At 41.1% G+C, this 27,829-nt stretch overlaps 6 protein-coding genes, 1 long non-coding RNA gene and 2 pseudogenes across 10 annotated transcripts; 1 reads left to right on the top strand and 8 right to left on the bottom strand.

Moving 5' to 3' along the window:
• Positions 1–730: 730 nt before the first annotated feature.
• On the bottom strand, positions 731–6,856 carry syt5a (synaptotagmin Va). 2 transcript variants are annotated; one of them, XM_088316534.1, is made up of 10 exons: positions 6,732–6,856; positions 5,252–5,412; positions 4,888–4,902; positions 4,222–4,403; positions 3,612–3,698; positions 3,355–3,522; positions 3,115–3,282; positions 2,663–2,780; positions 2,076–2,209; positions 731–1,739 (listed from the first exon to the last, which is right to left on the bottom strand). In XM_088316534.1, exons 2-10 carry the CDS (start codon positions 5,406–5,408, stop codon positions 1,530–1,532), a joined length of 1,239 nt encoding a protein of 412 aa, XP_088172660.1. In that variant the 5' UTR covers positions 5,409–5,412; positions 6,732–6,856; the 3' UTR covers positions 731–1,529. The 2 variants fall into 2 exon arrangements, with proteins under 2 accessions (XP_088172660.1, XP_088172661.1); XM_088316535.1 differs by lacking the exon at positions 4,888–4,902.
• LOC148322712 (uncharacterized) lies at positions 3,258–9,955 on the top strand. Its single transcript, XR_015846614.1, has 3 exons — positions 3,258–3,574; positions 5,144–5,223; positions 9,618–9,955. It is a non-coding gene; the product is annotated as an uncharacterized LOC148322712 (long non-coding RNA).
• Positions 7,956–9,529, bottom strand: LOC148322713 (ferritin, middle subunit-like). The gene is given in 4 exon segments (XM_088316536.1): positions 7,956–8,289; positions 8,369–8,494; positions 8,577–8,723; positions 9,243–9,529. Coding segments are annotated over 4 exon segments (531 nt in total). The 5' UTR covers positions 9,345–9,529; the 3' UTR covers positions 7,956–8,133.
• A 1,078-nt stretch (positions 9,956–11,033) lies between the features above and the next one.
• LOC148322714 (ferritin, middle subunit-like) lies at positions 11,034–12,582 on the bottom strand. Its single transcript, XM_088317568.1, has 4 exons — positions 12,323–12,582; positions 11,659–11,805; positions 11,451–11,576; positions 11,034–11,371 (listed from the first exon to the last, which is right to left on the bottom strand). The coding sequence occupies exons 1-4, from the start codon at positions 12,422–12,424 to the stop codon at positions 11,216–11,218; spliced, it is 531 nt and encodes a 176-aa protein (XP_088173694.1). The 5' UTR covers positions 12,425–12,582; the 3' UTR covers positions 11,034–11,215.
• Positions 12,583–12,697: 115 nt separating this feature from the next.
• On the bottom strand, positions 12,698–14,018 carry LOC148322715 (synaptotagmin-1 pseudogene; annotated as a pseudogene). The gene is made up of 3 exons (XR_015846660.1): positions 13,997–14,018; positions 13,244–13,377; positions 12,698–12,907 (listed from the first exon to the last, which is right to left on the bottom strand). The product of XR_015846660.1 is annotated as a synaptotagmin-1 pseudogene (transcript).
• Positions 14,019–14,115: 97 nt separating this feature from the next.
• Positions 14,116–15,542, bottom strand: LOC148322716 (ferritin, middle subunit-like). The gene is made up of 4 exons (XM_088317530.1): positions 15,394–15,542; positions 14,738–14,884; positions 14,533–14,658; positions 14,116–14,453 (listed from the first exon to the last, which is right to left on the bottom strand). Exons 1-4 carry the CDS (start codon positions 15,493–15,495, stop codon positions 14,298–14,300), a joined length of 531 nt encoding a protein of 176 aa, XP_088173656.1. The 5' UTR covers positions 15,496–15,542; the 3' UTR covers positions 14,116–14,297.
• Positions 15,404–16,772, bottom strand: LOC148322717 (synaptotagmin-1 pseudogene; annotated as a pseudogene). Its single transcript, XR_015846661.1, has 3 exons — positions 16,749–16,772; positions 16,311–16,472; positions 15,404–15,974 (listed from the first exon to the last, which is right to left on the bottom strand). The product of XR_015846661.1 is annotated as a synaptotagmin-1 pseudogene (transcript).
• A 411-nt stretch (positions 16,773–17,183) lies between these two features.
• Positions 17,184–18,750, bottom strand: LOC148322718 (ferritin, middle subunit-like). The gene is made up of 4 exons (XM_088316117.1): positions 18,469–18,750; positions 17,801–17,947; positions 17,593–17,718; positions 17,184–17,513 (listed from the first exon to the last, which is right to left on the bottom strand). Exons 1-4 carry the CDS (start codon positions 18,568–18,570, stop codon positions 17,358–17,360), a joined length of 531 nt encoding a protein of 176 aa, XP_088172243.1. The 5' UTR covers positions 18,571–18,750; the 3' UTR covers positions 17,184–17,357.
• A 1,415-nt stretch (positions 18,751–20,165) lies between these two features.
• On the bottom strand, positions 20,166–27,570 carry aldh16a1 (aldehyde dehydrogenase 16 family, member A1). Its single transcript, XM_088316111.1, has 17 exons — positions 27,270–27,570; positions 25,976–26,075; positions 25,649–25,775; positions 25,398–25,555; positions 25,069–25,146; positions 24,783–24,970; positions 24,550–24,708; positions 24,317–24,475; positions 23,984–24,137; positions 23,807–23,882; positions 23,618–23,723; positions 23,318–23,442; positions 23,003–23,173; positions 21,847–22,051; positions 21,587–21,772; positions 21,264–21,389; positions 20,166–21,135 (listed from the first exon to the last, which is right to left on the bottom strand). The coding sequence occupies exons 1-17, from the start codon at positions 27,357–27,359 to the stop codon at positions 20,962–20,964; spliced, it is 2,382 nt and encodes a 793-aa protein (XP_088172237.1). The 5' UTR covers positions 27,360–27,570; the 3' UTR covers positions 20,166–20,961.
• Positions 27,571–27,829: the final 259 nt, after the last annotated feature.

Genomic DNA, 27,829 nt, shown 5'->3' on the forward strand with positions numbered 1-27,829 from the left:
CCTGACTGTGCCACCACTGTTTAATTCCCACCTCACATGTTTGGCTGACTGCGTGAGGACTAAAGAGGGCACTCTGTTAATCCAGTCTTTCTCCCCGTGCAGCACACCGCCACGCACACGCGCGCGCACGCACGCGTACACGCACACCAATGAAATCGTTTGGAAAGGTGTCATTTATCATTTTAAGTGTTCACGTCAGTAGATGGTTGTCCAAAAATAATATAATTATACGAGTGGACAGTAAAGAAACGCTTATGAGGGTTCATCCCATTTTGAAGCATAATAGTTTATTATTCAGGCAGATTTCCCCGAGTGTGTGTATGCGTGCGTGTGTGAGGTAGAGACTAAATCCAAAGAACCATCTGTCGCTGAATTTGTCTGAAATATGCCATTTATTAATGTTTTATTTACATGATATCATATTACACGCACACACATGGCCACGTACATTTTTTTTTTCACAGACAAAGAAAGAAAAACAGTCAAAAACTGAATTTAAAAAAAATGAAACTAAATTCTTACAGGAAGGGTAAACATGAGGGAAGTCATACATAATGCAACCTCAAAAGTGAGGATATTTCCTTGCACTAATTCAGATTTATTGCATGTTTTTATAGAGTGTATTCAATATTCATAACACCTCTATTTCCCATAATTAGAGCGATATATCTGTGTGTGTGTGTGTTTTTTTTTATAATACAGGAAGGTTTTCTGCAAGCAAAAGTGCAGCTAAAAATAATTTTCAAGACAAAATAATCGCAATAAAAGGATATTGCATTTCTTTAAAACAAACTACATTGCCAAAATGTACTTCACAATACTAAGCTTATGCTCGGTAAGATGTTCCCAGTCTCAGACTGACAGGGTAGATGTCACACACACAAAAAAAAAATGATTGTGCATTTCACAAAATGTTTTTTGCACAGTTTTAAACACATGGATTTAAATCTGCCATCGATATGCAATGTTACGGTTACTTATATAGTGGCTTGCACAAGTACTCATATGCCTTGCAGCCTAAAACTTTTTCCACATTTTGCCACATTCAATCACAAATGTAAATATGTTTTAGTGGGATTTTATCTGATAAGACGAGTCTGTTAAATACAATCCCAATAAAAGACATATTTTTGTGGTTGTAATATGATACAATGTGGAAAGGTTCAACGGGGTGTGAATACTTTTGCAAGACTGTAGATTAAAGAGTCAGGGCCCTATTTTTGTGAACGACAGCACAACTGTAAAGATTGTTTCATAAATGAGCACAACCTGGCAGATCTGAGGGTGGGCAGGCTGCGCCACTGTGGGAGTGTTTACAGCCAATTTTTATCAACTTTCTGCCCGCAAATTGTCACTCCGCTAAAGCTCCCTTGGTGCGCCAGAATGCTCAGCTTTGCGCATAGTAGTCTGCCAAATTGCCGAACATTGGTAGAAAAATCAGGATCTGCCGGGATTTGCGTTCCGCTCTGGATGCGCTGTCCACGAAAATAGAGCCCTAAGTGTCCATGTCAATTCTCCAAATTGCTTGTTTAGCGAATGGGAGCCTTGAGAGCAGCATCGACCTCCTCCTCTGGTTGCAAGACGTGCCACTGAGCCACCGGACGTCGTGGATTGGCCAACATGTCAGACCAGTGGCGCAGTCCTACGCCAGAAGCGCCGTAACCGATCCAGCACTTGCCGATGGGGTCATTACTTCCAAGTTTGTCGTAGTCGTACACTGTGATGATCACCTGGACTTTCTGTGGTAATGAAGACAGAGAACCGTTGAGTGACAATGCCGAAAGAAAACACTTTATGGAACAAAAGAATACAGGGGTGCCCCACTACCGGTACCACACATGGCTTACCATTTTAGAACGCCAGTAATAAAAAAAAATAATGTATCACTCCGTCACCAGTATTTTTGTTCTAGTCCGAGTCCAGCGATTCCCCCAAATTTTTGCCCCTTTTGGAGATAAAATTAGTTTCGTCCCCCCGCCCCTTTTGCATGCCTCTCGGTCCCAAAGACAACAATGATATTGTTGACCCACAATTCATTCAAATTCCTTCGTGTCGATTTTCAGGTGTTAACCCACCTGGATCTGGGAGAAGGGGATCTCAAAGCTAAAGCTCTCATTGAAGTATGGATTCAGTGTGTTTTGCTTCACTGACGTCTTCTTCTTCTTCAGGCGCTTTCCGTTGTGCTGAAGAACCACTTTAACAAACGGATCTGTAGAAGAGGAAACGTAAAAAAAAACTAGAAATCTGTGACGCAGTAGGGTATTTTTTTGCCCTTTATTTTGTACTGATAGAAATTAGTAATGGTAATTTGGTACAGCTGAAAATAAATAAATAAATGAATATAATAAATAAATAATTAAAAAATATTTATATTTATATTTATATTTATTTATTTTTATTTATTTATTTTTTTTAATTTATTTATTTATTTATTTATGGGTCACGGGAAACTTAGACAGACATCATCACTCACATCCACTGAGTGAACACACACGTGTCACAAAAATATATAAAGTAATAATAAAATATAATAAAGTAATAAAAAAATGTAGGCATTTGTGAATGTAGTCACAATTATATAAATTGATTCGCAAGAAAAGCTATTTTAACTATGACGCCTTTGACTGTGTGTGTATGTGTGTGGGGGTGTGTGTGTACTCACCAGACAGTCCGCCAACATCCATCTTTTTCAAGTTCTTGGCTTCCATAATGTTAACAGTTAGTTTGCCAGCCGTGGGGACGTACCGAAGGGAAATGCAGATGTCTCCAAGCTTTTCTTGCTTTAATAAAAAAAAAAAAAATTTAAATGTGTTAACACTTTTAAAAAATATTTACGATTAGGCTATGGTTGTTACTCGCTAAATATTCCTAGCTAGGAATATTTCCAACAGTTTGCACCATTTTTCTTGATTTTTAATTTATGGTAAAATTGAGATCCATTTTTGTAAAAAATGACCTTGGATAGTCAGTGTACACAAACTTTGCAGCACTTGTACAAAAGAATGACTTCTTTTAAAATGACCGTTTTATTTTCATGTGTTTTGGATTACTTTGCTGGCCAAGTGTCAAACCGGTTCAAATGTTCTATTAAAGTGTTAAACATCTAAAGCACACCTCCTCTTTCTCTCCTCCAATCAGATCCCTCCATTCGTGAACGGGCTGTCCAAGGTCCACTGTGTTCATGGGAATCTTGATCTCACCAATGACGTCATGTTTGCCAAAACGGTCAAAGTCAAACACCTGGAGCACCAGCGTCTGCCCTCCCAACTCTGTGTAGGGTATCTGAGAAGAGCGAGTTTGAAAAAGTATATCAGCAATTCGAACGGTTGCTTGTTTCTGACGGACGTGACACACCTTGAAGATGAAGGTCTCGTTGAAAACAGGACAGAGGTTCTTGCGCTGGACTTTGGTCTCAAACTTTTTCTTCTTATCGGGCAGCATGTAGACTTTCACATAAGGGTCTGAGGTCCCGCCCATGTCCATGGCTGCCAGGTCCTGTGCCTGCAGGATGCCAACTATCAGCTGACAGGAACAATGGGAGAAACGGTGTTTGTTAGTTTGGTGGTTACAGACGGTAAGTGTGCACACAGGTGTGATAGAAGATACTCCACCTGGTTATCATTGAAGTTATAGTCCAACGTGTACTCCAATTTTCCAAAGTTCTCCTTCTCCTCCTCTTCTTTCCCTTCCTGTCCTTCCTAGAAGAACCGCAGTAAGTTCATTTTGTTTCATCAGCATCTCAAGCTGATGTTAAACGACAACAATTTATAGGAAATGTAACACTCGAGGTGGAAGTCACAACAATAAATGCACAGCACTGAGCATTGTGGCTTTTAAGGGGCGTGGCCTACTGAGTGATGTCATGAGGCTAGTCTGTGCATGTGTGAGCATCTTGTCGGGATTTTTGGCCTATTGTAGCAGCTTGTGAGTGCTCTCATTTTGTATTCTGTATTGGTCTGGTAATTTGTAGTTATCAATAAATCGAACTAAATTACTCCTGATAGCACAAACGATCAGAGCTGGGCACTTGACCCTTTTTTGTCGGTCAGTCCCCAGCCCTCCGGCCGCGATCCCTCTACGGTTCCGGCCTCGAACCCTGCGGCCTTATTCATAAAAATTGTTGGCCCCCGACCCTGTAACACAACCTTACCTTAGAATAATGATTAATAATTACTCAAGAACAATGGTTGAATCCGGTATAGGGAAGACAAGTTTTCACACCTTCTTATCATCTCCCTCCTCTCCTTCCGTTTCCTTCTTCTTGCGACCTCGCCCAGCCTTCCTTTCTCGGACCTTCTTGGGCTTCTTTCCCTTGTTGAAGCATTTTTTGAAAAGGCAGAATCCCATACAGGCAATGAGGGTGAGGACGACCACCACAATGGCACCCACTGCCCACATGGGCACTTGAAAAAGAAGGAAGGAAGGATAAGTGCAATAAATGCTTAATAATAATCTTAATATGTTTATATTTTATTATAATAAGAATAATAATAACAATAATAACAATAATAATAACAGTAATAACAATAATAATAATAATAATAATAATAATAAAATTGTAATAATCTTAATAATTATTATTATTATATGTTGTAGTAGAATCTTAATGTTGCTAGTCGTACCAGTATCTGGTTTACTATAGTTGTTCTATGCATGCTGCATGGATATACACTTGAATTTGACACATTAGTCGATAAGATGAGAAAAAGATAAAGAAAAAAAATAAACATGGTATTGGTTGACGGATGATTGTTTGAACGGGGCAAGTACCTGAAGTTAATAACTCATATTTCATAAAAAAAATTTGATGACTATAGTTGATTGAGGAAAGCTTGAAATAGCATGATTTTTACCCTTCAAAAAAGTGTTTGATGGAATGGTACTTACGATTGAGTTTATGGTCTAGAGCGGAGCGGTCACATGACAATGAGAAGAGAAAGAAGGAAGGCAACAAATGGAAAGTGAGATGACGAAAGATGGATGGTGACCGAACAGGACAGATGTCGGGCAATGTAAACAAATATTAAACAGAAAAATAAGATGCTTTACTAATTCTAGATTTACATATACAACTGTTTAAATTTACACTGTCAGAGAGGTATTCATTCAACAATATGTTTGTTGTTGTGGTTATCGTTTGCAGTGCTATAAACTGCACGCCATCATATTGTGAGCTGCTTCAAATATTTTGGTATTATGGACCGCTCACTGCAGAAACATTCGGTGAGTATATATTTGCGTGTCCACTTACTAGGTAAGTGCGTGAGCTCGTTGAAGAACTTGTTTTTCATGCTTGCAAACTGATGATTGGAGTGGTGTGAGGGGGGCGGAGGTGGCGCGGGCTCCTTGCTCTCTTCCTCCGCTGCCCTGCGGAGGCGCGCCCCCGCAACACTGAGCAAACGCATCATTGCTCTGTGGAAACATAATTTTTCTTAATCACACAATTGTGAGCCCTCACACCATTCAATGTCACACTCAATAACGAGTCAGAGCAGACGTCCCTGTGTCACTGTGCAGCATTGTAACAAGATTAAGTAGCCAAGGTAATCCAAAAATCCCGGGGTTTAAACAAATTAAGCACCATCTCTCTCTCTCTCTCTCTCGCCCGCTCTATCTTTACCCCCGTCCACCACCCCCTCGCCCTCTCTCTCTCTCTCTCTCTCTCTCTCTCTTCTCTCTCTCTCTCTCTCTCTCTCTCTACCCCTCCTCCACCCCCCCCCTCTCTCACTTGCTCTCTCTCGCTCTCTCTCTCTCTCTCTCTCTCTCGCTCTCTCTCTCTCTCTCTCTCTCTCTCTGAGCCTCCTCCCCATGTGGACATTTCCCTCACTATGTGCCATTAATCCTCCTCCCTCGTGACCAATCAAAAAGAGACTGGCCTCATCACTTACACATCAAATGTGAAAACATCCGACCATATCTCTTGCAATCGCATAAAGAGATGATTAGATTTGTGCGTGCACATATGCGCGCGCGCGTGTGTGTGTGTGCGCGTGTTTGGATTGCGCCACCATCCTATTCATTTTTAGGCTGGAATGTTCAGTTATATTCATGTTGTGAATGCAATAAATGTATTCACTTTTGTTCAACACTGCCACAGTAATCTCGTAGTCATTTAAAGTTCCACAACATCGGGTAAGACTTTTAAGCGATGTAGAACTGCAATGAATCACACGCAGAGGTGTCATAATAGGTTTAACGCAGCTGATTGAGTGAGCTATTTTGCACAAAAACCCAGAAATCCATACATTCATTTTCTACATCCTCATTTGGGGCTGAGGTGATCTCGGGCGCAACTTTGCGCTACTATGGCGGGAATGAGAATCTCACCGCAGCCTCATTTTACGCTCCTAAATATCTCTCAAGAGGATAAATAATTGATAGCTACTAATTAGAGAGAGATTCAATCTTGAGATTTCATGGAGATATCTTGAAAAGCAAATTTAAACGCCAAAGTGAGTAATACGGGAGCTTGTCTTTCTCTCTGCACACGTGACACACGCAATAAGATCTTGATGGTCATCAAAAAGAAGAATAGGGAGGAAGGCACCTCTCTCTTCACTTTAGGACAGAAATACACAGATGATTTTTGCTCACACACGTACCCAAAGAATTTCAATAGGTTCAAATCTGGACGATGTAACCGGCTTGGAAGGGGAGCATGCTGACCAAGTTCAAGTTGACCCAAAAAACTACAGTTAAAAGTAGTGTTATGCAATATAAATATGACTCACCTATCTTTGTCTCAGTCCTCAGTTCTTTTGCTTTTAATTATGCATCCAAACGTATTGCGATCCAATCCATCGGTGTTTACTCAAGCCAAGTGGTTGTCCACAACTCTCTCCCTCCCCTACCTCCCCCTTCCTCTTTTTTTAATCTCATCATTATCCCTCACTGCCAACTACTTACTGACCACACTGCACATCACATTTGGTCTTAAGGCTCTAATTTAATGTCAGAGATCTCCTAAAAAACTGAGATGTGATATTTTAGCACAAATTAGACAAAATTATATCCTGTTTTTGTTTGATTGTTTTTTATTTTTGCAAGAAAAAAAGGAAAAGAAAAAAACCTTCTTGTCATTTTCTGCGGGGGATGGACGTAACAAGGAAGTCTGCATATACTTAAGATTGTTTGTACATTAACATAGCCCAAAAACAATATATCGCGTGCTAGGTGTCTGTTTACCAGCAGGGGGTGTTGTGTGCTCACTTAGCCTTCAATAATCGATCGGATATCATGTTGTAAATCACAGGCCAGCACGAGTTCAGAAGGCCTTCATGGGCAGATTAGGTAAACACTGCAACACATTGAGGGTAGAGTATGATTGAATAAAAAAATCGCATAAAGTCATGTAAGCATTGTAGTGAAGGGAAAGGCTGCAAAATTAAGAGACTAATCTTTCATGAAAAGAAATCGGTTGTAAATTGAGGCAACTCAGTGCTTTGGGTAGTTTAGGCCAGTAGAAGTCCTTGCTGGACATGAGTGCTCACGAATGCTCATTTGTCATGCGATCATAATGCACATTTGCAGTTTTATTTTTAGGACAGATCCTAACCCTAGACAAGAGGAAAAGTGAATACGTCGCCAATGATAGTGACGTGCAGAGCTCAACACTTGTGAAATGTCGCCACCCTGTGGTGAGACTGTTTTGACACCTGAACCACTTTCGTGGGTCAAACGTTAGTACTTTTCTCCACCTGCTTATAGACTAGGAAAATGCCCAATAATCAGATTGACGCAATGCGGTGTCACAGGTTAGCATGACATTTTTCAGAAGGATTATCTTAAAACTGTCTACAAACAAAACACTTGTGCAATACGTTTCTGCAATTGTTTTCATGCTCTCAGGAAGGGCACAAAAAAAATCAGGGGACCTTGTTGCTTAAGCACTTCAAAAACTAATTAATCAAGATAAAAGACAATGGACAAAAGCCAGATTCCAGCTCAAACTTTTATTCAAAGTACAGCATCCCTTTACAACAGCCACTTCTGCATTTGACAGCAACAGAATTTATCATGCAACCACCACCAGAACATGTGCAAAACGTTAACCAGATTAAACAATTGTCTTAATAGAAAATGCAAATATTGAGGGCCATTTCGAATAGGATGACAGGCTTTCAAAACTTTGATTTAGCTCTTGCCGCCCAGAGAGTGCTTGTCAAACAGGTACTCTGCCATCTTGTTGTTTTGGGCATCCATGCGGCTCAGGTTACTGATGTAGTCGCCCAACTTCTTTATGGCCTCCACCTGCTCGGTCAGGTAGTGGCTTTCCAAGAAGTCGCACAGCTATGGACAAGACAAAGGGAAAAGATTAGGACAACTATTAGCCAATGAGTTCATGTAAATTTGCTGAAACAAGACTTACATGAGGGTCCACATGATCAGAGGCCAATTTGTGCAGTTCCAGCAGAGCCTGGTTAACATTTTTCTCCAACTGCAGGGCCATCTGCATAGCCTCAAGACCACTACCCCACTCATCATGCTCTGGTTTCTATAGAGAAGCAATATTAGTAGCATTTAAAATGAAGGGCGGGTTGAATGTGCTCATTTAAAAGCTTTCCGAGAGAGCGCACCTTTATATCCTGGAGGAAGATGCGTCCACCTCTTTTGTTCTGGAAGGATAGCAGCTTTTAAGCATGTTCCCTCTCTTCCTCACTGTTCTCCTTGAAGAAATGGGCAAAGCCTGGGAGGGCTACGTCATCTCGGGAGAAGTAAAAGGCCTGTTGATTTAAAACAAAAAAAATGCATTCACATATCAGCCTCTGTCACGTTACACAAATGGTTGAAATGGCCTAAAAAAGTAGGAAAGAACCAGAACACAGAAGGCGGTTTGAGCATATCCAACTATAGTCTTAGTCATATGTTTTCCCCCCGACAAAGTGCGACTTTAGATCACCTGAACCTTGTAATCTATGCACTGCACTAGTAATTAATGGAGGTAAAGTGCAGAAATCAGCTAGTGCCGTTTTGCCTCACTGGTAAGATGCTTTAATGGCCGTTGTGGTGGTGTGCCAAATTATCCTGTTAATAAGGTTTTTAAACGACACAGCACTTTTGGTTCGTTAGCTAGGAAACTGCAGCCCGGAAATGCCCTCGTGGGGTCAGTCAACAAAAGGAACGTTTGTTTTGTCTATTGGGCCGAATAAAAAAAAAATACATTAAACCCACTTAAATCGTTTTTTTCACAGTTAATCAAAACAGAAATTGCATTTGAAACCTTGTTTTAAGCGTGCACTCACCATTGAAGTGTAGGTGTAGGAAGCAAAAAGCTCCATGTTGACCATTCGATTAATGGCGGCCTCGCATTCGCGGTGGTAGTTCTGACGCACTTGAGACTCCATCTTAGCTGGCGTGTTTTGTCTTTTCTTACAAAACCGAAAGAAAATTACAAAAATAGAGCTTGCGTCGAGGTAATAGGTTGAGAGAGAGCTGGCTTAAAGGCAAAAATCGGGCGAAAGAAGTTCCGTTCAATCACTGTTGAAGCAAGAACTTGCAAACGACTCGTCCAATGTGAAACAATGGCAGAGGCACCTCCTATTTATACTCCTCGAGCTCGCGTCTGATATGACGTCATCCCTAAGTGTCCATGTCAATTCTCCAAATTGCTTGTTTAGCGAATGGGAGCCTTGAGAGCAGCATCGACCTCCTCCTCTGGTTGCAAGACGTGCCACTGAGCCACCGGACGTCGTGGATTGGCCAACATGTCAGACCAGTGGCGCAGTCCTTCGCCAGAAGCGCCGTAACCGATCCAGCACTTGCCGATGGGGTCATTACTTCCAAGTTTGTCGTAGTCGTACACTGTGATGATCACCTGGACTTTCTGTGGTAATGAAGACAGAGAACCGTTGAGTGACAATGCCGAAAGAAAACACTTTATGGAACAAAAGAACACAGGGGTCCCCCACCACCGGTACCACACATGGCTTACCATTTTAGAACGCCAGTAATAAAAAAAAATAATGTATCACTCCGTCACCAGTATTTTTGTTCTAGTCCGAGTCCAGCGATTCCCCCAAATTTTTGCCCCTTTTGGAGATAAAATTAGTTTCGTCCCCCCGCCCCTTTTGCATGCCTCTCGGTCCCAAAGACAACAATGATATTGTTGACCGACAATTCATTCAAATTCCTTCGTGTAGATTTTCAGGTGTTAACCCACCTGGATCTGGGACGGGATCTCAAAGCTAAAGCTCTCATTGAAGTATGGATTCAGTGTGTTTTGTTTCACTGACGTCTTCTTCTTCAGGTGCTTTCCCTTGTGCTGAAGAACCACTTTAACAAACGGATCTGTAGAAGAGGAAACGTAAAAAAAAAACTAGAAATCTGTGACACAGTAGGGTATTTTTTTCCCCCTTTATTTTGTACTGATAGAAATTAGTAATGGTAATTTGGTACAGCTGAAAAAAAATGAATATAAGTAAATAAAAAATATTTATATTTATATTCACATATTTATGGGTCACGGGAAACTTAGACATCATCACTCACATCCACTGAGTGAACACACGTGTCACAAAAATATATAAAGTAATAATAAAATATAAAGTAAATAATCTATCAGTAATCAATAATCTATCGGATATCATGTAAATCACAGGCCAGCACGAGTTCATGCACATTTGCAGTTTTTTTTTAGGACAGATCCTAACCCTAGACAAGAGGAAAAGTGAATACGTCGCCAATGATAGTGACGTGCAGAGCTCAACACTTGTGAAATGTCGCCACCCTGTGGTGAGACTGTTTTGACACCTGAACCACTTTCGTGGGTCAAACGTTAGTACTTTTCTCCGCCTGCTTCTAGACTAGGAAAATGCCCAATAATCAGATTGACGCAAAGCGGCGTCACAGGTTAGCATTACTTTTTTCAGAAGGATTATCTTAAAACTGTTTACAAACAAAACACTTGTGCAATACATTTCTGCAATTGTGTTTTCATGCTTTCATGAAGGGCACAAACAAAATCAGGGGACCTTGTTGCTTAAGCACTTCAAAAACTAATTAATCAAGATAAAAGACAATGGACAAAAGCCAGATTCCAGCTCAAACTTGTTTATTCAAAGTACAGCATCCCTTTACAACAGCCACTTCTGCATTTGACAGCAACAGAATTTATCATGCAACCACCACCAGATAACCAGATTAACAATTGTCTTAATAGAGAATGCAAATATTGAGGGCCATTTCGAATAGGATGACAGGCTTTCAAAACTTTGATTTAGCTCTTGCCGCCCAGAGAGTGCTTGTCAAACAGGTACTCTGCCATCTTGTTGTTTTGGGCATCCATGCGGCTCAGGTTACTGATGTAGTCGCCCAACTTCTTTATGGCCTCCACCTGCTCGGTCAGGTAGTGGCTTTCCAAGAAGTCGCACAGCTGTGGACAAGACAAAGGGGAAAGATTAGGACAACTATTAGCCAATGAGTTCATGTCAATTTGCTGAAATAAGACTTACATGAGGGTCCACATGATCAGAGGCCAATTTGTGCAGTTCCAGCAGAGCCTGGTTAACATTTTTCTCCAACTGCAGGGCCATCTGCATAGCCTCAAGACCACTACCCCACTCATCATGCTCTGGTTTCTAAAGAGAAGCAATATTAGTAGCATTTAAAATGAAGGGCGGGTTGAATGTGCTCATTTAAAAGCTTTCCATGAGAGCGCACCTTTATATCCTGGAGGAAGATGCGTCCACCTCTTTTGTTCTGGAAGGATAGCAGCTTTTCAGCATGTTCCCTCTCTTCCTCACTGTTCTCCTTGAAGAAATGGGCAAAGCCTGGGAGGGCTACGTCATCTCGGGAGAAGTAAAAGGCCTGTTGATTTAAAACAAAAAAATGCATTCACATATCAGCCTCCGTCACGTTACACAAATATGGTTGAAATGGCCTAAAAGTAGGAAAGAACCAGAACACAGAAGGCGGTTTGAGCATATCCAACTATAGTCTTAGTCGTATGTTTTCCCCCCCGACAAAGTGCGACTTTAGATCACTTGAACCTTGTAAACTATGCACTGCACTAGTAATTAATGGAGGTAAAGTGCAGAAATCAGCTAGTGCCGTTTTGCCTCACTGGTAAGATGCTTTAATAGCCGTTGTGGTGGCGTGCCAAATTATCCTGTTAATAAGTTTTTAAACGACACAGCACTTTTGGTTCATTAGCTAGGAAACTGCAGCCCGGAAATGCCCTCGTGGGGTCAGTCAACAAAAGGAACGTTTGTTTTGTCTATTGGGCTGAATTTTAAAAAAATACATTAAACCCACTTAAATCGTTTTTTCACAGTTAATCAAAACAGAAATTGCATTGGAAACCTTGTTTTAAGCGTGCACTCACCATTGAAGTGTAGGTGTAGGAAGCAAAAAGCTCCATGTTGACCATTCGATTAATGGCGGCCTCGCATTCGCGGTGGTAGTTCTGACGCACTTGAGACTCCATCTTAGCTGGCGTGTTTTGTCTTTTCTTACAAAACCGAAAAAAAAATTACAAAAATAGAGCTTTGCGTCGAGGTAATAGGTTGAGAGAGAGAGCTGGCTTAAAGGCAAAAATCGGGCGAAAGAAGTTCCGTTCAATCACTGTTGAAGCAAGAACTTGCAAACGACTCGTTCAATGTGAAACAATGGCAGAGGCACCTCCTATTTATACTCCTCGAGCTCGCGCCTGATATGACGTCATCCCTAAGTGTCCATGTCAATTCTCCAAATTGCTTGTTTAGCGAATGGGAGCCTTGAGAGCAGCATCGACCTCCTCCTCTGGTTGCAAGACGTGCCACTGAGCCACCGGACGTCGTGGATTGGCCAACATGTCAGACCAGTGGCGCAGTCCTACGCCAGAAGCGCCGTAACCGATCCAGCACTTGCCGATGGGGTCATTACTTCCAAGTTTGTCGTAGTCGTACACTGTGATGATCACCTGGACTTTCTGTGGTAATGAAGACAGAGAACCGTTGAGTGACAATGCCGAAAGAAAACACTTTATGGAACAAAAGAACACAGGGGTCCCCCACCACCGGTACCACACATGGCTTACCATTTTAGAACGCCAGTAATAAAAAAAAATAATGTATCACTCCGTCACCAGTATTTTTGTTCTAGTCCGAGTCCAGCGATTCCCCCAAATTTTTGCCCCTTTTGGAGATAAAATTAGTTTCGTCCCCCCGCCCCTTTTGCATGCCTCTCGGTCCCAAAGACAACAATGATATTGTTGACCCACAATTCATTCAAATTCCTTCGTGTAGATTTTCAGGTGTTAACCCACCTGGATCTGGGAGAAGGGGATCTCAAAGCTAAAGCTCTCATTGAAGTATGGATTCAGTGTGTTTTTTTTCACTGACGTCTTCTTCTTCTTCAGGCGCTTTCCGTTGTGCTGAAGAACCACTTTAACAAACGGATCTGTAGAAGAGGAAACGTAAAAAAAAAAACTAGAAATCTGTGACACCTTTATTTTGTACTGATAGAAATTAATAATGGTAATTTGGTACAGCTGAAAAAAAATGAATATAAGTAAATAAAAAATATTTATATTTATATTCATATATTTATATATTAATGGGTCACGGGAAACTTAGACATCACTCACATCCACTGAGTGAACGAACACACGTGTCACAAAAATATATAACGTAATAAAATATAATAAAGTAAATAATCTATCAGTAATCAATAATCTATCGGATATCATGTTGTAAATCACAGGCCAGCACGAGTTCATGCACATTTGCAGTTTTTTTTTTCGGACAGATCCTAACCCTAGACAAGAGGAAAAGTGTATACGTCGCCAATGATAGTGACGTGCAGAGCTCAACACTTGTGAAATGTCGCCACCCTGTAGTGACTGTTTTGATACCTGAACCACTTTCGTGGGTCAAACGTTAGTACTTTTCTCCACCTACTTCTAGACGAGGAAAATGCCCAATAATCAGATTGACGCAAAGCGGTGTCACAGGTTAGCATTACTTTTTTCAGAAGGATTATCTTAAAACCGTCTACAAACAAAACACTTGTGCAATACGTTTCTGCAATTGTGTTTTCATGCTCTCAGGAAGGGCACAAACAAAATCAGGGGACCTTGTTGCTTAAGCACTTCAAAAACTAATTAATCAAGATAAAAGACAATGGACAAAAGCCAGATTCCAGCTCAAACTTGTTTATTCAAAGTACAGCATCCCTTTACAACAGCCACTTCTGCATTTGACAGCAACAGAATTTATCATGCAACCACCACCAGATAACCAGATTAACAATTGTCTTAATAGAGAATGCAAATATTGAGGGCCATTTCAAATAGGATGACAGGCTTTCAAAACTTTGATTTAGCTCTTGCCGCCCAGAGAGTGCTTGTCAAACAGGTACTCTGCCATCTTGTTGTTTTGGGCATCCATGCGGCTCAGGTTACTGATGTAGTCGCCCAACTTCTTTATGGCCTCCACCTGCTCGGTCAGGTAGTGGCTTTCCAAGAAGTCGCACAGCTGTGGACAAGACAAAGGGGAAAGATTAGGACAACTATTAGCCAATGAGTTCATGTCAATTTGCTGAAATAAGACTTACATGAGGGTCCACATGATCAGAGGCCAATTTGTGCAGTTCCAGCAGAGCCTGGTTAACATTTTTCTCCAACTGCAGGGCCATCTGCATAGCCTCAAGACCACTACCCCACTCATCATGCTCTGGTTTCTGTAGAGAAGCAATATTAGCATTTAAAATGAAGGGGGGGTTGCATGTGTTCATTTAAAAGCTAGCCATGAGAGCGCACCTTTATATCCTGGAGGAAGATGCGTCCACCTCTTTTGTTCTGGAAGGATAGCAGCTTTTCAGCATGTTCCCTCTCTTCCTCACTGTTCTCCTTGAAGAAATGGGCAAAGCCTGGGAGGGCTACGTCATCTCGGGAGAAGTAAAAGGCCTGTTGATTTAAAACAAAAAAATGCATTCACGTTACACAAATATGGTTGAAATGGCCTAAAAGTAGGAAAGAACCAGAACACTAAAGAAGGCGGTTTGAGCATATCCAACTAAAGTCTTAGTCGAATGTTTCCCCCCCCCCCCCCGACAAAGTGCGACTTTTGACCACTTGAACCTTGTAAACTATGCACTGCACTAGTAATTAATGGAAGTAGAGTGCAGAAATCAGCTCGTGCCGTTTTGCCTCACTGGTAAGATGCTTTAATAGCCGTTGTGGTGGTGTGCCAAATTATCCTGTTAATAAGGTTTTTAAACGACACAGCACTTTTGGTTCGTTAGCTAGGAAACTGCAGCCCGGAAATGCCCTCGTGGGGTCAGTCAACAAAAGGAACGTTTGTTTTGTGTATTGGGCTGAATTAAAAAAAATACATTAAACCCACTTTAATCGTTTTTTCACAGTTAATCAAAACAGAAATTGCATTTGAAACCTTGTTTTAAGCGTGCACTCACCATTGAAGTGTAGGTGTAGGAGGCAAAAAGCTCCATGTTGACCATTCGATTAATGGCGGCCTCGCATTCGCGGTGGTAGTTCTGACGCACTTGAGACTCCATCTTAGCTGGCGTGTTTTGTCTTTTCTAACAAAACCGAAAAAAAATTACAAAAATAGAGTTTGCGTCGAGGTAATAGGTTGAGAGAGAGCTGGCTTGGAGGCAAAAATCGGGCGAAAGAAGTTCCGTTCAATCACTGTTGAAGCAAGAACTTGCAAACGACTCGTCCAATGTGAAACAATGGCAGAGGCACCTCCTATTTATACTCCTCGAGCTCGCGCCTGATATGACGTCATCCCTAAGTGTCCATGTCAATTCTCCAAATTGCTTGTTTAGCGAATGGGAGCCTTGAGAGCAGCATCGACCTCCTCCTCTGGTTGCAAGACGTGCCACTGAGCCACCGGACGTCGTGGATTGGCCAACATGTCAGACCAGTGGCGCAGTCCTACGCCAGAAGCGCCGTAACCGATCCAGCACTTGCCGATGGGGTCATTACTTCCAAGTTTGTCGTAGTCGTACACTGTGATGATCACCTGGACTTTCTGTGGTAATGAAGACAGAGAACCGTTGAGTGACAATGCCGAAAGAAAACACTTTATGGAACAAAAGAACACAGGGGTCCCCCACTACCGGTACCACACATGGCTTACCATTTTAGAACGCCAGTAATAAAAAAAATTAATGTATCACTCCGTCACCAGTATTTTTGTTCTAGTCCGAGTCCAGCGATTCCCCCAAATTTTTGCCCCTTTTGGAGATAAAATTAGTTTCGTCCCCCCGCCCCTTTTGCATGCCTCTCGGTCCCAAAGACAACAATGATATTGTTGACCGACAATTCATTCAAATTCCTTCGTGTAGATTTTCAGGTGTTAACCCACCTGGATCTGGGAGAAGGGGATCTCAAAGCTAAAGCTCTCATTGAAGTATGGATTCAGTGTGTTTTGTTTCACTGACGTCTTCTTCTTCTTCAGGCGCTTTCCGTTGTGCTGAAGAACCACTTTAACAAACGGATCTGTAGAAGAGGAAACGTAAAAAAAAAACTAGAAATCTGTGACACCTTTATTTTGTACTGATAGAAATTAATAATGGTAATTTGGTACAGCTGAAAAAAAATGAATATAAGTAAATAAAAAATATTTATATTTATATTCATATATTTATATATTTATGGGTCACGGGAAACTTAGACAGACATCACTCACATCCACTGAGTGAACGAACACACGTGTCACAAAAATATATAACGTAATAAAATATAATAAAGTAAATAATCTATCAGTAATCAATAATCTATCGGATATCATGTTGTAAATCACAGGCCAGCACGAGTTCATGCACATTTGCAGTTTTTTTTTCGGACAGATCCTAACCCAAGACAAGAGGAAAAGTGAATACGTCGCCAATGATAGTGACGTGCAGAGCTCAACACTTGTGAAATGTCGCCACCCTGTGGTGACTGTTTTGATACCTGAACCACTTTCGTGGGTCAAACGTTAGTACTTTTCTCCACCTGCTTCTAGACTAGGAAAATGCCCAATAATCAGATTGACGCAAAGCGGTGTCACAGGTTAGCATTACTTTTTTTTAGAAGGATTATCTAAAAACTGTCTACAAACAAAACACTTGTGCAATACGTTTCTGCAATTGTTTTCATGCTCTCAGGAAGGGCACAAACAAAATCAGGGGACCTTGTTGCTTAAGCACTTCAAAAACTAATTAATCAAGATAAAAGACAATGGACAAAAGCCAGATTCCAGCTCAAACTTGTTTATTCAAAGTACAGCATCCCTTTACAACAGCCACTTCTGCATTTGACAGCAACAGAATTTATCATGCAACCACCACCAGATAAACAATTGTCTTAATAGGTAATGCAAATATTGAGGGCCATTTCAAATAGGATGACAGGCTTTCAAAACTTTGATTTAGCTCTTGCCGCCCAGAGAGTGCTTGTCAAACAGGTACTCTGCCATCTTGTTGTTTTGGGCATCCATGCGGCTCAGGTTACTGATGTAGTCGCCCAACTTCTTTATGGCCTCCACCTGCTCGGTCAGGTAGTGGCTTTCCAAGAAGTCGCACAGCTGTGGACAAGACAAAGAGGAAAGATTAGGAAAACTATTAGCCAATGAGTTCATGTCAATTTGCTGAAATAAGACTTACATGAGGGTCCACATGATCAGAGGCCAATTTGTGCAGTTCCAGCAGAGCCTGGTTAACATTTTTCTCCAACTGCAGGGCCATCTGCATAGCCTCAAGACCACTACCCCACTCATCATGCTCTGGTTTCTATAGAGAAGCAATATTATTAGCATTTAAAATGAAGGGCGGGTTGAATGTGCTCATTTAAAAGCTTGCCATGAGAGCACACCTTTATATCCTGGAGGAAGATGCGTCCACCTCTTTTGTTCTGGAAGGATAGCAGCTTTTCAGCATGTTCCCTCTCTTCCTCACTGTTCTCCTTGAAGAAATGGGCAAAGCCTGGGAGGGCTACGTCATCTCGGGAGAAGTAAAAGGCCTGTTGATTTAAAACAAGAAAATGCATTCACATATCAGCCTCTGTCACGTTACACAAATATGGTTGAAATGGCCTAAAAGTAGGAAAGAACCAGAATACTAAAGAAGGCGGTTTGAGCATATCCAACTATAGTCTTAGTCGTATGTTTTCCCCCCCGACAAAGTGCGACTTTAGATCACTTGAACCTTGTAAACTATGCACTGCACTAGTAATTAATGGAGGTAAAGTGCAGAAATCAGCTAGTGCCGTTTTGCCTCACTGGTAAGATGCTTTAATGGCCGTTGTGGTGGTGTGCCAAATTATCCTGTTAATAAGGTTTTTAAACGACACAGCACTTTTGGTTCGTTAGCTAGGAAACTGCAGCCCGGAAATGCCCTCGTGGGGTCGGTCAACAAAAGGAACGTTTGTTTTGTCTATTGGGCTGAATTAAAAAAAAATACATTAAACCCACTTTAATCGTTTTTTCACAGTTAATCAAAACAGAAATTGCATTTGAAACCTTGTTTTAAGCGTGCACTCACCATTGAAGTGTAGGTGTAGGAAGCAAAAAGCTCCATGTTGACCATTCGATTAATGGCGGCCTCGCATTCGCGGTGGTAGTTCTGACGCACTTGAGACTCCATCTTAGCTGGCGTGTTTTGTCTTTTCTTACAAAACCGAAAAAAAATTACAAAAATAGAGTTTGCGTCGAGGTAATAGGTTGAGAGAGAGCTGGTTTAAAGGCAAAAATCGGGCGAAAGAAGTTCCGTTCAATCACTGTTGAAGCAAGAACTTGCAAACGGCTTGTCCAATGTGAAACAATGGCAGAGGCACCTCCTATTTATACTCCTCGAGCTCGTGTCTGATATGACGTCATTCCGCTCACAGCCTCCGCCAATGGAAGCTCTCGGTAGCATGGGGTAAAATCTCTTCACATTCGGTTCACTAAATTTACTACATTTTTATGTTATTCATTTTTAAATTCACATTGATTTAGTTGAATCACACGTGTTTACTTCAACAATAACATTCTATTAGTATATAGTCCATGTGGCTAATTTCCATAAATTTGCTAGTCGTATATGATGAAGAATTACACAAAATTTGGGAACTGATGCCGTTTCATAACAAAATTAAGAAAAATGCAACTATTTCCGGCATAGGAACCTTGTGAAAAAATAAAATAAACAAAGTTCCCCGAGATGGTCCAGTACGCATTTTAGATTTACAATTGAAAAAAAATGTTTATTTTGAGAGTTATGAACGAGCAAATATGCTACGCTTATAAACTGTACGTGACAAAAAATAAGCAATTTTGCCTTGAGTCAATACATTTCACATAACATCTGTTATGATCTGCTTTCAAATGTTTTGATGTGTGTATTGTGGAAGCTTCTAGAAACTTCCAGGTGGTTTACCGCTTGGAAAGCATACAACTGCCCTTTCACCACCGCACAATTCACACTCCAATTGCATCACTTCTACATAAAAGAATCTTCACTCATTAATTGATCGGCACTAATCATCTTTGGCTGTTAGGAAGTTATGAATGTAACCTTGTTGACTGAAATTCAACGAATAAGAATATCTAGGGTCTCACAATTGCTGAGTCATGATGACTCAGCATTCTGGCTGGCTCTTTGTATGACTCGTTTTTAAAGTATCAACTCTTCAACTCAAGATTTTGCTGTGTCATTGTCATGACTTAGCATTCTGAAATTGTCCTTCCTCTTTTCAATGAGGGGTCTTGTGATCACATGTCTGACAGGAAACTGACCTCAACACAGATGAAGGAAAAAGCAAGAAGTGCACACGCTATATGGAAAGTTGATGAGTAATAGTCACACTGCAAATTTTACAAGTCAAGGAGCAGTGGTTTCAAAAACTAGTATCTTTTTCCCTTCATTTACCCAACATCTACACTGTTTCCCTTTTTTTTAATTGTATGGTGAAAACAAGACAATTGTTATCTTTGTTTTACTTGTTATGAAAATATCAAGTTATTTCAAAACATGATTATTGACTTTGGCAGCCTGACTTTCATAATTGACATTTATACTATTTATACCACTCTGATTGTGCTATTTATAATGTAGCATTACCATCTTTGTAAAAGCAGAATATTTGCCATTGTAATGGATCACATTAGATTGTGCAAGTGTATTTAATTTTACTTACCTAGATGCTCTTATTCACCAATGTCAAAAATCTCAACCAAGAACGGACAAAAAGGCAGGAATGTTGTAACGTTATTTTTTAATAGTAACATTTAAGCAGAAAAAAATGTCTAATTTACAAATGGAATGTGTGCTTAAAACAAACTTAAGTATTGTATCAGTTAGAAAAGAAGAAACAAATAAGTGCATGTTTATCAAGAAGGCTCAATTCTTACATTACAGTAATGTATTTGACACAAAATGTACTTTCCTTGGTAGGACTTTATGGACTAAATCAGGTTTCATGGTGACGGCTAACATACCACCACCATCCAAATCACAATCTAAGATTATGCTCTGCCAACAAATATGATCACTCGTTGCGTCAGTGTCCACTGTGCTCTCATCATTGTTGTAAAATATACCTTTGGCCATCACCTATTATAGACTTATCAACCTCTGCTTAACAACTTATTGAGGAAATTGTTAAAGGGGAAGTCAACCCATTTTTTTTTTTTTAAGAATATGTTCTATGCAGCCCCACTCGCCGAAAAACACATTCTGATTATAATTGCATTTGTGTAATATGAGTTAAGCAGTAACTTACTATCACATGTGCTGAGGGTTCAGCTAACAACCAATCATGGTTCACCTGATTTCTGAATCTGAGCCATGATTGGTTCATTTTAGTTGCTCACTTGTATTAATCATTGACGTCATACCGTATATTATACAGTTTGTGGAGATCAATTTTTACAGGTCTCTTAATGTTAGTTCACATTCAAATGTTTACTCTTTAACCTTCCGCTTGGACGACAAACCAACAGCCAAAACCTCATTTTGTCATCTTAATCATCCTCAACACTTCCTGTTATCTTTTTATGCCGTAGGAATCCACACACTCTTCCATTGGACGGCATTTCTCCACAACTCCTCCAAAACTGAGGCATGCGTCCAGTCTCTGCCGCAATGGTTCCCGTCCTTATCCGTCTGGCAGAACAGGCGCAAAGTTTTTAGCGGGCTGGTGCAGCTGTGCTGGAGGAACTGGCAGCCCTAAAACAACAGAGCAGGATCACGTGAGCTATGTAATTTCACATTACAGACCATTGCTTATTCCTGATTGTAATGTGGAGCAGCTCCTACTGTTTCAAGGTCCGCGGATCTGTTGGAGTAATGCTCACCTCACTGTTGCCCCAGTACCAGATGGCCTTGATGACACTGTGATTGGCCAAGGCCTTTGTCAACTGGTCTCTTCTTCCTGTAATGATGTTCACCAAGCCTGCTGGCAGATCTGAAGACAAGAGCACCTAGAGGCAGAGCAACAATCAACGACCACACATAGCAAGTGAACATGCTCAGAAACAAACAAACAAAAGTTGTTCACGAAGGTACCCGTATGATATGGTTATGGGGTGAGGTTATGAACAGTGTGCAACTGCCTAGTTATGTCTGACTAGTTTATTTATTCTTAGTTAATGTTGTACATATCGGTTGTCACGCTTACCTGAATGAATGCCAGTGCTGGTAGTGGATACTCCTGACTGGGTACCATGATGATGGCATTACCAGAAGCGAGGGCTGCTCCAAGTAGTGTTACCATGGAGAGGAGGGGATTCTTGCCCGGAAGGACCACACCCACCACTCCCAGTGCTTCAGGGATGGAGAGACCCATGCCCGTCTGTGGTACAGGCTGAAAACTAATTCTATATCAGCACATTCTAATATTTCAAAAAGTATGAATTTGCATGACATTAAAAGCTTCACCGGTGTTCCGCCTTGAACCTTGTCACAGTATGCGGCCCAGTCACTGAGCCTGGCGATACTGAGCTCCACCTCCACATCAGCCTCTTCCACAGCTAGGCCAGTTTGGGTACTGATTGACGTTGCTATGTCTTGCCTTTTTCCTTCAAGGGCCTTGGCCAGAGACTGAATGGACAGGGCGCGAGCAGATGGACTCTTTTTCATCCAGCTAAAGGAGAAAAGTCACAATTGTAAATATGCAGCTTGTCCATCATCTGAGCAGTTTGAGAGAGAACTTTGGAAACCTTGAATGTTCAGAAAAGATTATTCACGATAAACAACGCACAGCAAACTCGAGAATAATGTGCTCATCTATTAGATGTTTGGTGGTGTGTCATAAAATTTTTGTTACGTAAAATGTGCCTTGGCTCAATAAATGTTTTTAAACACTGTTTGTTTTAATAGTCAGACAAAAAGGCTTGATTCCAGCGTACACAAGCTGTCAATGCTGTTGTTTTTAGCGAGTCCCTATGAGTCATCATGTCAAGGTAGGCATCAACTCGTAATAAACCCTAACAACCAGAAAGGTTCCACAATATGCCAATAATTAACTCAACTCCAAGCAGGTTTGGGTCTACGTGCCTCGACAGAACAAATTCAGATTCAGCAGTTAATTCATCTTGACAGCAATATACAAAATAGAACTCTATCCATTATTACAGTAACATACTTTAACAAGCTGCAAATTTGCTTCCGTTTTCTCTTAACACGTTGAGAAGGGAGTTCTAGTTCTTTACACGATTGCATCTTTCACTTTTGTTGAGTTGACCGTAACAGACCAAAGTTGAGGAAACGATCTCAATGCGTTAGAAATTACAATAACGTACAAAACATTTTTTAATCATTCAATTCAAAAATTAATATTCTTTGTGTATGTATTCACTGCACATTCACTTCACGACACGTCATTTTGATCATTCTAATTGACAAATTACAAAAACCCAAAATATGATTTTAAATACAAAAATCTGGTGTTTGGTAATTATTTTCTTTTGTCTTTAATGAAAGTGGAAACGCATTTTCACTTTTTGAGGTCAAACCACTGAAACAAAATGAACTATTCCTCACTATAACTCAACATGCATTTGTTGGTTTGTTTGAGCACATTCTGGTATCTCACCCTGGCTGAACTTTGATAGCCGCCTCCACAGCATTCCGAACATCTTTCAGGCCTCCATCAGGACAGTAGCCTAACACGCTGCCGCCCCCTTGAGGATGCACCACTACACTGGCGCCAGACTCCGATTTGCATGCCTTGCCAGCCACAAACTGAGCATAGGACTTCGCGGTACTGAAGAGGAGAAACAATGTTTAATTATGAATAGGCTTCTATGCAAAAAAAAAATAAAAAATAAAAAAATCACATTATCTTAATGACGCTGTGCCAATAAACACAACTGCATTTAAAAATATACGGAAAAGAGAGACAACACACCCGGCAGTCTCATCGGGAATGACAACTGGGGGTGCGTCAGTTCCAAATTTGGCATAGTCCAGAGCAACGGGAGAAGCACGAGGGAGAACGGGGGAAGAAGATGGCCGCAGAAACTGATAGAGTCCCTGAAAAAAAGCACAACAGAATGATTGTTTAGGCTTTAAATACATTACTGATATTCTATGTGCACCCAAATTTATTTGCGCAAATTTTGAGGAGGAGAGAGAGACTTACACTAAATATGACAGGAATCAAACAACTACCGTAGGAGTACAAGTGTCACAAACGAATTCAACGAACCTCCTGCCCTCCATCGGTGCACGTGCCGCTGTCTTTGTGACCAGAAACAGGTAGGCAAGGATCAGATAAAGGGTGTGAGTTCACCCACACTGAGCCGACAGACAGACTGCAGAGAGCGAGTGAGAGAAAAAAAAATTTAAAAAACACACACACACAAAAAAAAAAGTATAGCTCTATGTTTGTGCGTGCCTCTTTGATGTCTCCAAAGCCAGAGTGAGGTCTTCGGTCCAGATGCATGCTGCTTGGCCATGTGGACTGTGATTCCCTGCGTGGCACACAAGAGTGTTACGAGCAGATAATTACTGATAAAATACTTCTTTAATCCTCAGATGGTTTTATACATCTACACCAAAGAGGAATCTTTACCCAGAGTCACTGCCTCTGTGTTACTTCTGAAGCTCAAAAGAGGAAGCAGTGGCCCAGGGGAGGGCGTGACCACACATGGCGAAGAGGGGGCCGCTCCACATAGCACCGTCGGAGGGTATTGTATACCAGAGGGGACGGCACGGGACTGCACTAACTGAGGGCGCAAAAACAAAAAGATAATTATTACATGTTAATTAATCTCAATCAATCAGTGTACTCCATTAGTAGTGAATTAAAAGTGCTGACATGCACTTGTAGCGTCGACACCTTTGCTGTAAAAATTTGCCAATAAATATGTGAAAGGTGCGCATTTCTGCACATTTTATGACTAACCGTGGCCCCCTTGTTTTGAGCATCCTGCACAGCAGTGTCCACTAGCACCTTGACCTCTTGGTCGGGAAGAGCCACACATTTCAAGCCTGCCATGCGCAGCCTTAGACGAGCCATGACGCTGTCCATGACGCTCTCCTGCACGCATAACACCCAGTGCACCTGCAGGAAGGGAGGAACAAGACTTAAAGCAACAAGCATGACAAACAAACAAACACACTGGAGACTTGACTCACGTCTTTCTTCTTCTTGAAGGCAGTCTCTAAGACATCATCCACTGCACTGTTAATGTCAGCAGACTCAAAAATAATGATGGGACACGTAGCGCCAGCGTTTGGGGATACAGAGACAGGAACACCCATCCCTGCTGTAGCTTTGCACAGCTTCACACCATCCTAAAGGAGTGGGGGGGGGAAATATCACTTGCTTGGCTCGTTTAGGTTTCCTCAATGCTGGTTGGCTCACGCACCTGCTTGTTTCCACTGTAGGTGATGTAGCTGATGCTGGAGTTCTGGGCCACATCAGCAGCCAGTGACATGTCACTGCCAGTTAAAACACTGAGAACGCCAGCAGGCAGGCCTGCACCAGTAAAAAGCTGAGCTAACAAAAGAGCAGGAGGGGCGGTGCTTTGACCAGGGACTACGATGACTGAGTTGCCTAAGGAGGAAACATATTTAGTAATAACTCAAAATATTTGAATGTGAAGTTATCACATTAAAAAAAAAAACAGCTGTTTTTTTTGTTTTTTTTTTTACCCATGGCAAGTGCTGGTAGGACTTTGAGCATCAGGGAGTAGAGAGTGCAGTCATCGGAGACAACTACTAAAACCACACCTGTTAAACAGGAAGAACAAATTCAAAAATGTTGCTAAAAACAAGATTAACGGTCACATTATTCATCAGAATGATTTCCCTTGAATTTTGAATTTTTTAGCAGGTGGATTTCATCTTTGAACACAGCCATCTTTCGGATGAACATTCATATAAAAAAAAAAGGACCCCCGTTTTGATGAACAACAAAATACCCAGTTTAAAAAAGACAGACACGATGGAACAGCGTCAACAAAAAGTCCCAGCTCACACACCCAGTGGCGTCCAGTCGGCGATGAGAGTGTCTCGAAGCTGAGCCCAGCCGCTGTAGTACTGCAACAACCTGACAAGGCTAGAGGAAGAGCAGGAGGCTTGACACAGGTCACACAACTCGGCCACACTCTGGCCATGCTGTCCAAGAATGCTCGCCAACCTGAGGACATGAGACACACCCACACTCAATGATGCATTGAACTGAAAAAGTCGACAAACATGCACAAACTTTGTAGAATCTTTTCAGCATTACCTGAGCAGCACCTTGGAGCTCTGGTAGCAGGACAGGCCAGTCCAGGCCTCAAAGCCCTGGATAGCAGACGATGCACATTGCGAAATATCAGACTGCACAGCACACACTGTGCTACATATGAGACGACCTAACACAAACAGGATGGAATCATTTTAGTTGCATGATCAGCTTCCTCTTCACACACGATTTACAGTCACGGCCAAAAACGAGAAGGGTGTAAACCTATACTTTTTGCTCATAGGGTTCCGGAAATACTCTGTCTTAGTTGACAGAAAGATCACCAACAAAAGTCCAAGCTGCTATTCAAGGCTCAAAAACAGAACTCACCTTTGGAGTCCACCAAGGAGCGAGTCTGTCTGTCTACCGGATGGACAAATTTGCCTTCAATAAACAGACCCAAAGAGCATGAATGACTATCCAGCCATGCCTGCAGAGGCAGAGGTAAGACATAGTGAGTGGATATAAAAGTTCACAAACCCAGTTCAAATTTTTTTAAGGCGCAGAAGAAGGTTTTTACAATACATTAAAAGAGAGCAACATTTATCATTTCAAACATTTTACCAACATTAAAACAGAACATAATTGATGGTGCTAATCAAAAACCATGTGCTCATCCCCATAAACTGTAATGTAAATTTGAATGTCATTTGTCATATAATCAGGCGCGTATGCTCACTTGCTCAATCACATCATCTCAGTTGTTTATTCATATTTCCTTTCTTTTTTTCAATTAAGTTGTCCATGTTATTATGGAGGCCCAGGGTCACAAAAAGAAAAAGCAAAAAAACATTTGCATTCCCTCGCAATGATTGTGAGGGAACACAAATGTTTTTAGAAAACAATGTGGTGTCCAAACTACAGCCCAGGGGCCATTTGCGGCGCGCAATTCCCTTTTTAGCGGCCTGTGGCATATAAATTAATAACTTTTTTTAAATGGTCAGCTTACAATAACAGTTTGCCCTTGTTTTCTTTAATGTAGGGATGGGATTTGGTCATTGTTGGGTAGATCTAGCCAACTTGGATAAAGGACCAAGGCCAAGGCAAAATCTTGGAAATCCTAAAGTTACTATTTGCCTTATCACCTTTAATATCATTCGTTGAAAATAACAAGAAATGTTAAACAATATAATTTCTTGCTTGATTGATTTCATTGTGTTTAATAAATTAATAATAATTGTCCTCCCACATTTTCGTATATGCAGCCCTCAAAAGTTTTGGACACCGTTGCCTTAATGCGATCTTATATTAATGGTGGCATTGAGAGACAGTAAATTACAGAGTGAGGACAAAGTACAAAACCAACGACTCGCTCCAAGTGACAGATTTTTCGTCGGAGGCACAGTGTACTTTGATGACGAAAGTGTCTGCACCATCTCGCTTCCCCCATGACAGTTCATCGCAAGTTCATTGAACAGTTCAGTCACATGCCTGCCTTGTGAGTTAACAGTTGATGAACTTCACATGGGTCCAATAGTCTAAAACTGGCTTTCAATACTTTGAGGACGAACAGTAAAAGCATTTGAAGAGACATGGGACAAGTACCTATGTGGAATTAAAGAAGCCCAACAAAAAAAAACAATATCTCGTTTTAGTTTTTCTTTTACTGAAATCAACCATTTACCTGTGCAGTGGCCGTGCTGGAAGTTGCAGCTGGTCCGTACTCCATGCTTTGAAAAATATCGTGTACAGTCTTTGTGGCGGTACCGGCCATAATAGTCGCAGCTTAATTTTGCAGAAAATCACCGCAATGCTCGTTAATTCGCTTTTGATAGGATTTAAGGGTCCAAATCTTTGTTTTAAAGCACCAACGCTACCCCTAGTGAGAAACGGGAAAAAAGGCTAACACGTCAGAGCAAACGTGCAACCTGTCAATCGCGTCGGTTTACAATTTGAAGCAAGAAAAGTCACCCCTGTTTACTTCCTGTTTGGGTCACATTCTTTTTGTAGAGTATATTTTCTGACTAAAGTACGTATATATTTCAGAGGTTTAATGGTGTCATTTGGTTGAATTTAGTCTCTCAATATTTAAAACCCATATTATTATACAGCTGACATAAGCTTGGTTTTTAATGAACCCAACCGCAAAACAAATTGGAGTATATAAAACGTAGAACGGCTGACCTTAACCACCAAGTGATACAAGTTAGACAGATAAAAAATATATCTATAAAAGCCCGTTAT

The sequence above is a fragment of the Idiotropiscis lumnitzeri genome, chromosome 15 (genome assembly GCF_059441095.1).
Source record: "Idiotropiscis lumnitzeri isolate Australia: NSW breed Sydney's pygmy pipehorse chromosome 15, RoL_Ilum_1.0, whole genome shotgun sequence".
Taxonomy (NCBI): Eukaryota; Metazoa; Chordata; class Actinopteri; order Syngnathiformes; family Syngnathidae; genus Idiotropiscis; species Idiotropiscis lumnitzeri.